General features: G+C 41.4%; 1 protein-coding gene across 1 annotated transcript; it reads left to right on the forward strand.

Annotated features, from left to right (window-relative positions):
• The first annotated feature begins 45 nt into the window (after positions 1-45).
• Positions 46-3,752, forward strand: LOC125516506 (uncharacterized). Its single transcript, XM_048681928.2, has 3 exons — positions 46-1,280; positions 2,209-2,308; positions 3,337-3,752. Exons 1-2 carry the CDS (start codon positions 134-136, stop codon positions 2,259-2,261), a joined length of 1,200 nt encoding a protein of 399 aa, XP_048537885.2. The 5' UTR covers positions 46-133; the 3' UTR covers positions 2,262-2,308; positions 3,337-3,752.
• Positions 3,753-9,276: the final 5,524 nt, after the last annotated feature.

The raw sequence follows: 9,276 nt of genomic DNA on the forward strand, positions 1-9,276 counted from the left end.
TGTCTGCAAAAAAACTTTCTCCCTTTATCTGATGTGGGCTTCAGTCTGCACTCTGCAGCCCAGTTTGGGTTTTGGTTCTCACCACGTTCTGGGAGAATTTTTTTTTTCCTCCCGCACCAGTGAGTAGGGCGAGATGAGCAGCCCCCGCCGCCGCCACTGCCGCCGCTCGCCGGCGGCGTCCCCGCTGGAGGACGACGACCTGCTCTCCGAGATCCTGCTCCGCCTCCCCCCGCAGCCCTCCGCCCTCCCGCGCGCATCGGCCGTCTGCAAGCGCTGGCGCGGCCTCGTCTGCGACCCCCGATTCCGGCGCCGCTTCCGCCTCCGCCACCGCCGCAACCCTCCTCTCCTCGGCTTCTTCAACCGATTCGATCGCCTCTCCTTCCAGCCCACTCTGGACGCCCCCGACCGTCTTCCTCTCGGGCCCTTCCCCTTCCAGCGCGATGACGGCGACTACTTCGTCTCCCTCGGATGCCGCCACGGCCTCCTACTCGTCTTCCTTCCGGGGATTCTCGAGGTCCTTGTGTGGGACCCCGTCACCGGCGACCGGCACAGGGTGGCCGTTCCCCCGGTGGTTGCGGAACGTGCGGCGAAGATTGGGGTCGGCGGGGCGGTGTATCGCCCTCCCGGAGATGTCCAGCATTTCCAGGTGGTCTTGGCGGTGACAGACGACCACGGCGCACAACCTAGACGAGCGCTCGCCTGTGGTTACTCGTCAAAGACCGGCGTATGGGGAAGTCTCATCTCGACACCGCTCCCATACCAGGGTCATGGATCCCAGTTTTCCGCCATCGTTTGTGCCGAGGATGCGGTGCTGGCTGGAGATTCCCTCTACTGGCCGCTTGCCGGGAAATTGAATGGAATTCTCGAGTTTGATCTGGAGAAGCAGAGGCTGGCTGTGATACGGGTGCCAGTGGATATGTGGGGCAAGCGGGAGCGGAATGGCTTCAAGCTTGTGCGGGCAGAGGGTGGTGTGCTAGGTTTCCTCTTCATATCGCACTCAGACTGCTGCGCCGCCCAGTTATGGAAGAGGATAACTGGTTGTGACGGTGTTGCTTCATGGGTGCTTGCAAGAACTATTCAGCTGGACAAGCTACTTTCCCTGAAACCTGAGGAGAAAGGGGGCATAGAGATGGTAGGGTTTGCTCAAGACAATTATGTGTTGTTGTTGCGGACAGTTATCGGCCTCTTCATGATCCATCTTGAGTCACTGAAGTTCAAGAAGCTTTCCAACACTACGACCGTGTCTCGCTATTTTCCATTCGAAAGTGTCTACACTGCAGGTAATACCATGCCCTACACTAAGGTTAGAAAAAAACCAAGTTGTGCGTCGATAATTGGCTGATGAAATTATGTTCACATCACTTGGTGTTAAGCCAACAATTTTAGGTAGTGTTATATCATTTGTTTGTTTTGCTGCTTCATGATGCTCATGTGGGTGCTTTTTATGTGATGGTTATATATGGATTCACATATTTTACCTATAGTTATTATAGCTAATGTGTTTTGTATCACCAGTTTGGCTTCCATCCAAGTTGATGGGCTGTCATCGATGATGCATTGAAAATATATGTGGCGATGTTTTTTAATATAATGTTATCATATTATTATTATCAGTGAACTATGTTGTTCCAGTCAGAAATAGCAAACTGTTTCTATCAGCTCACTATATGAATATCTATACATAAAACTGAAAACCAAGACTGGCAAATTCACCGAGCTATATTTCACCGTTGCCTGCCTATTGACATATGCAAGAATTGTATAAGGGTACTTTTAGTGCACAACTACCGCGAGGTTTTCTCAGGATAAAATACCTATCAGTTGGAAGTTGAAGACAACATGAAAAACTAGCTTGAACCAACTGAAATGTCAAATAGGCAGCTCAATAGGTACATTTGGAAGCTTCAAACTTAGTTCTATTTCTTTCATTCTATATTATTATGTCTGCCAATCTTGCAATGATCTTAAATCAATAATGAAAAATTCAAATAATTGTTCACAGTTAATCTTAACACTTCAGAAGAGTCTGTTGCGAGTGGATAATCTATATCTGAATAGACACATCACTTGTCCTAATGCTGCATCAAAACTATGCTTGTTTTTCAAGATACAGCTATGAGTTTATCTAAATATCTCCTTGATGCCTCCTCATATCTGTTTGGCTTTTTGTTGGAATGACATTGGTTGTTTAACTTCTTATGCTTGCAGTAACAGGCATTGGTGGTAGACATGATGCATCTGATGTTATGCACAATAAATAAGGCGATTGTCTGGTTAAATACTCTGTTCTGATGTACTGGCAGAGCAGGTAATCACATCTTCTGCATGTATGTTGACTTGTTAGGAATGCAAACTGTTCCTTCAAATAAATGCAATGATTTCCTTTTTACTGCCATTTCAAGTACCAAATTGCAAGAGAAGAATCTACAACATTTTGCTTAGCTAGTCTGTTGCCCACCTGGTCACCTCCTATGCTCTGAGCTGCATCTTGAATCTTTTCTCGATGCACTGTTTCCTCATCCTTCGTCAGCAGTTCTCCGTTCTCTTCCTCCTCTCGCCTCCACCCGCCCACCCACCCACCTGCCTTCAGTTTTATTTACTTACATTTAACCCCTCTCTACTAGATGCGCTCTTTCACTCGCCTTCCACTACCATCCAGCTGCCTTGCTTTCAGTTAAACTCCTCGTAAGTACTCCCCCATTTCCTTCTGGTAGTGTCGGGTTCTTCCCCCTCTAGCCCCTGCAATGACTGATAAACTAGGACCCTTCCTCATCCCCTGATTATGTATATGCTTGTGCCTTCTCAGAGATGAGAACATTATTATGATAAGTAATAGCAAATGTACTACTTACACTTTACTATGCTTCGTTTTTTTAACTTTTACTGATTGCTACATTGACGTGAAACTTTTTTATGTGCTTAAGAGTATCAAGTCAAAGTGTAACTTGCGTGTTGTCCTGTCTATGCAAAATTATGCCTGCGAGCTAGAAACCAGATGCTTCTGCTTTCTTACTCCATTGAGCCCCTCATGTGCCCACTCTTCTCTTCTTTTAGCCTCTACTCAGACTAATATAACCAAATACTTCTAATATTAGAAGTTGAAGGTGTGCCACTACACTGCAAATTTCCTACTGTTATTCTCTGTTTCAAGTTTTGGTTTTGTCTAATAATTCTGAATCATTCGCCTTTGAAGCTTTTTGACACAATTTCCACAATGGTGGAGCTAATGTTTACTGTTTTGTGTCATACAAAATTATGAGAGTAACTGCAATGGCTTTTCCTGGAGGAATGGTGCAAAATTGTTTGACTGATGATATGATATTGCTTCCTCCGCAGGTTACATTCTGGTGACTGAAATGAAGGAATGGGTTGTTCGCTGTAGTGCCTACTATTTTGTATGTCCGACGCGCATATTGGCTCTCTATCTAGCATGCACCGGTCAGCTGTGAAGTCCATTTGTAGGAATCAATTGCTTAATTTGACAATTTCTATGCTCTTCATGAAGCTTCGTTTAATTAGTACTCTGTACTTCACTTGTCGTTCCTTTAGTTTGCTGCTTTTCAAGCAAGCTCACCTATGAATTGTCTGCTTGCATTTGGTGTGTGCGCAAGTTGGTTGCGTTTGGTTATCTCGTGCCTTGTATATTGCTCGTGTTCCACAATGTCGCATTGCGCGTGCGTGTGTGGAATTTCCATCTGGTTCCGAACTCGGTATTTTGAAACATGGTTCTGAGTAATGAATGTTGAATCGCATCGGTATTTCTACGTGGGAACTGGCAAGCAGTTCCTGTTTGTTGAACTACACCTTACATAGATACTCCTGTTTCAGTGCTAGTTTGGATGCTGGGAAGGCTTCTTAATCTGGGTGTTGTGATCGGGACATTAGCGCGGATTTGCTTCTACACATCGCTGACCGCATCCACTTTAAGATTCGCAATCTTTTAAGATTGCATCCATCAGTGGTGTGATGACGCAAGCCACATTTTATAACTCACGCTCCCTGCTTACCATGGTAATCCAGGTCTACTTTGTTAAGAGAATCAGCTCTTCATATTTAAGTCGCAGTATTATTAGCCCCGGTTTTACCTGCACAAGGTGTTAGACCAGTTGCCTCTGCACTGTCACTGGCAGCGCAAACGCAAATTGTAGTGCTAAGTGTAACGGAGAGAAAAACACAATTACAGTAAAATTTAGCAAAGAGAAGATGTTAACAGCGTGGCTGATTTACAGATCATACTCACAAGGACACGGGTGACAGCAGTAAACGGCACAAACCCTATTGATTTTCAGGCGCCTTGTTTTCTTTCAAAGGGGATATATCGGTTGCCTCATTTGTTAGGCTAGCGTCACAACTCCTTCATTTTTAGGGCAAATCACATCGTAGGCCAGGACCACCATCAAACACATAGAAATAAGGGAAACCACCGCAATATTATGTTTCTGCATACATTTTTATCGCAGTTGTACAATGTAAACATTTTATTTATCCTGAGATGCTTTCATGCAACAAATTCAGTGCGTTTGGAACATTTTTGCAACGGAAACATTTTATGTTTTTCATGAAAAGAGGGAACATCTCTCTAGGCTCTAGCGGTCACTCGCGGAGCTCTTCGAGCATGACAGGTGGCACGTCTTTGCTCCCCTCGTACTATCTTCTCGTGGACATGGGTTTTCAGTGCGGGGAGGGATGTTTTCCCTATCTGACTTTTTATAAGACGAAACATACAAAATTAAATAACAATTGGGCTGAGCATCAAATTTTCCGGAATTGTGCTTCACATGGTGTGGTCTTAAAAACTAAATTCAGAATAATATTATTAAGTGATAATTCCACAAGACCATTTTTGGGCAGTCACTGGTTAGAACAAGAGTTCTCACCCCGAACATGAAGTGATGCTCCAATCGACATCATGACTAAGGATCTTCCAATAGCCGCGCCGCCGGAGAAGCGTTAGCGGATGAGCGGGACATATGTATTCCCACCTTCTTTTCTAAAAAAAATGTATTCCCACCTTAGACTTTTGATCGATATACTTGCACTAGTGCAGAACCGGACAATAGCACCGGTTCGTAAGGCCCTTTAGTGCCGGTTCGGTAACCGACACTAAAGTGTGGGCATTAAAGACCCCCCTTTAGTACTGGTTCAGCACGAACCGGTGCTAAAGGGCAACCACGTGGCACGAGCCAGCTCCGAGGGCGCGTAGGACACTAGTACCGGTTGGTAACACCAACCAGTACTAAATGTTTGGATGTGTTTTGGTTTTATTTTTTATTTTTACTTTAATTTTGTGTTTTTAATTTAATTTAGTGATTGTTTTACATTATAATGAGTTGTTAAATCATTAGGTGAATGTACCGCAGATTAGTTTGACTGGATTCATGTGGATCCTAGTTAAGTCATCAAGTATATGCCATATCCATATTATATATACCTTATCACCTAATTAAGTGATCGAGGTAATATGAATATGGCATATACTTGATCACTTAGCTAGAATCCATCCAGTTGAAACTAATCTGCGGTTTCTTTCATAAATGATATAATAACTCATCATCATATTAATATAAAAACTCTTGCATCATATATATCATCACCAACAACAATTTTCATAGCTAGCTAAAAATCATCATATAATAGTCGTCTCATTACCACTACTTAATCATCATATAGTCATTACCGCTATCTAATCACCACCAACACTAGCTTAAAGAAGAAACATTCACTTGTACCAGAATCAAAGATATCATCGAGTTCAACATGGTAATGATATTATAAGCGTTCATAACACCACAAAAGCAAATCACTCTTTGAGATTAAGTTCAGGACGAAGAACACGGACATGAGAGGACAAGTACTAAGAGCATGAACTAGCTAATCACTCCTGCTGCTGCTCTCTCAGGTAAAATAGCATAGAACATGTATAGCTTTCCCGATTCATCATATTGGAGCATGCAGATGAACCTGTCTCCTAATCGTGGGTTGCGCTTCTGATTGCTGCCCCCTAGTACTTCTCTGCGATCGTTCACAATTTTGCTCCAGTCTTTTACTATTGAGCATTCCTCGCTATTAGAAATCCTGAATGCACTAAAGTGCATTGTAGGATATCTTGGCCGTAAGCTAACAATATTCATGGTACCTTTAGTCTCGATCCAATCAGGCACAACATTCATCGGGAGTCCCTGTTGAAGAACATCGTATAGTAACATACTTAACAATGAAGTTTAGCTTAAAAAAATAATGTATGCAAAAGATGCACTGAGGAGAAATAGTAGAAATCTTACCATCTTTCCTAAATATATGTGACCGTAGTTCAGTACGAACACTATTAGTCGCACGTTTTGAGTACTAACATTTCTAAGTGCAGAAAAAAAATTGTCTTGACAGCATCAAGATCCTCAAGCCATGAAACATAATGACTTGTCTCCTCGCAGTTTAGTTCAGCCCCGGGACAGTGGACGGTCCTGTCTACCAAGCGCCGAACATGTTTACTTGATTGGAAATAAGCTGTCAATATAAATTACTTATCAATTCTTTTTGAATAAACAATATCGAAGACATAAATATGGTTGAGAAACTCACATAATGGTAGAACTGGAGGCGTCTGCACATCGACCCAGATGTCTTTATTACCTTCAATATCATCTTCCGGACGAATATCAAAGGTGATAACCATATCAGGCTCAAATGCATAAGCCTTGCATAGTGCTTGCCAAGTTTTGTATTCAAAATAGGTGTATGTGTCTGCATTGTATAATTTGACGTTGAAGGTATAACCATGCTCGGTCTTCAAGTAAACTCTTTTTACCTCCATAGTTTCGTTAGGACTGAAACCTATCTTATCCAAGACAAAAATTCTTGCATGACATGGGATACGCTAGTAGAATAGTGAAAAATTAAAATTAAAAGTTGAAGCAAATAAAGCATAAGTCATGCTTAATTACGAAAAAAGACTTGTCGTTGTGACTTACTGTATCTACTTCGAAGTTCTCATCCAGCTTGATGCTGAAGCGTCTATCATCAACTAGAAAATTTCTGCCGCACAGGCCGCGCTGGTCTTCGCAGTATTCACACATAATGAAATCGTGTTCGTCGTCAAACGACATTCCTGTGTTCATAGGTGAAACATTAAACACTTATTAGTTCTATTAATTCAACTAATTCAACTAGTTATGTTAATTCAACTAGTTCAACTAATTAATTCAACTAATTCAACTAAGCACATACGAAAAAAATACCTAAATAAAGTAGCTCAACTAATTCAACTAACTAGTTCAACTAATTAATTCAACTAATTCAACTAAACTAGTTCTATTAATTTTCTTACTAAAAATAAGGTAGCTAGTTCTATATAGTAAAATGTTAATTAGATAATCAAATCTCATATAACTAAATTAAATATATATCTAACATATAATTTATATCTAATTCATCTAACATTTGACATTAATATCTAACATATGTTCATATATAGGTGAAACATTAAACACTTACTAGTTCTATTAATTCAACTAAATAAACTAGTTCTATTAATTCAACTAAGCATTTATTAAAAGTAAACTAGTTCTATTAATTTCTTACTAAAATAAAGTAGGTAGTTCTATATAGTAATATTTTGATTAGATCATCAAATCTCATATACCTAATTTTTTTACTAAAAATAACTAGTTCTATTAATTCAACTAAGAATTTACTAAAAATAAACTAGTTCTATTAATTTTCTTATTAAAATATATAAAGTAGCTATATATAGTAATATTTTAATTAGATCATCAAATCTCATATACCTAAATTTTCTTACTAAAAATAAACTAGTACTAATTCAACTAGCTAGTTCCACTAAGCATTTACTAAAAATAAACTAGTTATATTAATTCAACTAGTTCAAATAATCTCATATACCTAATTAATTAATATCTAGCTAATTCATCTAACAATTGACATTAATATTTAACTTCTCTATCTAATTCATCTAACAATTGACATTAATATTTAACTTCTCTATCTAATTCATCTAACATTAACATTCTAACATTCTTATCTAGGTAATTCATCTAATTAAAAATTTGACATGCATTAATCTAAAACACAGAAAACAGAAAATAAGTAAAAAAAATGTGTGTGTGTGTGTATGTGTGTGTGTACGTACGAGCGGGGCGGCGGCGTACGGGCGGCGGCGCGAGACGGCGACGACGGGGACGACGCGACAGGGAAGGCGACGCGAGACGGCAACGACGGGGACGGCGCGACGGGGGCGCGGACGGCCGGGGCGCGCGCGACGACGGGGACGGGGACGGCCGGGGCGCGTGCGACGACGGGGACGGCCGGGGCGCGACGACGACGACGGGGACGGGGCGCGATACGGGGCGGGGGCGGCGACGAAGACGAACATGAACTAACTGAAAATTTTCGTAAGTGTTGTATATATATAGGAGAGGCCTTTAGTACCGGTTGGAGCCACCAACCAGTACTAAAGGCCAACTTTGGCCAGGCCAAGAGGCGGGAAGAGCAGGCCATTAGTACCGGTTTGTGGCTCCAACCGGTACTAAAGACCACCCTTTAGTAGCGGTTGGAGCCACGAACCGGTACAAAAGGTGTTGCGCTGCCACCCGCGGTGCACAATGTTTAATCCCACCTCGCCGAGCGAAGGGCAGCCTCATTGGTTTATAAACCCAGCCGCGGCTGCTCCTTCGAACTCCTCCATATAGCAGGCTTCTGGGCCTAACTATGGCGCGCTGCCCTGTGAGCCTGCCGGACCTTCTGGGCCTGAATTTGCACACCTTAGGTCTGGCAGGCCCACTGGGCTTCTATTTATTTTTGAGTAATTTTTTATATAGTTTTTTTTTTCTTTTCTGCATTATTTATTTTCTTTTATTTATTTTTGAGTAATTTTTATATAGTTTTTTCTTTTCTGCTTTATTTATTTTCTTCTATTTATTTCTGAGTAATTTTTTTCTGTATTTAGTTTCTTTGTGACCATCTCTACTATTTTGCACATGCTATGCGGGTGAATTGATGACGTCGCTTTGAATGCTGCATAATGAACACAAAAGAAGTCGGGATTTTAAATAAGTTTAAAAAACATTGAAGTGCCCGTGTAACAGATGAGTTCTCGTCCGAAACCCTGATACTTCGAAAGAGATTGTCCAGTTTGTACATGAAGTGCGTTCAATTTTTGCCATGACCCTCTCTACTCTTTCGCACATGCTATGCGGGTGAAATGATGATACCATGCCAAATTTCAATATTTTCACAGTTTATTTTGTAGTGATTTTCAAT

Source organism: Triticum urartu, chromosome 6A (genome assembly GCF_056163025.1).
Source record: "Triticum urartu cultivar PI428250 chromosome 6A, HENAU_Tu73, whole genome shotgun sequence".
Classification (NCBI taxonomy): Eukaryota; Viridiplantae; Streptophyta; class Magnoliopsida; order Poales; family Poaceae; genus Triticum; species Triticum urartu.

Coding starts and splice junctions, on each gene's coding strand:
- LOC125516506 (XM_048681928.2), top strand. CDS start 134: ATGAGCAGCCCCCGCCGCCGCCACTGCCGCCGCTCGCCGGCGGCGTCC. Junction 1,281..2,208: donor CGAAAGTGTCTACACTGCAG/GTAATACCATGC, acceptor TTATGCTTGCAG/TAACAGGCATTGGTGGTAGA.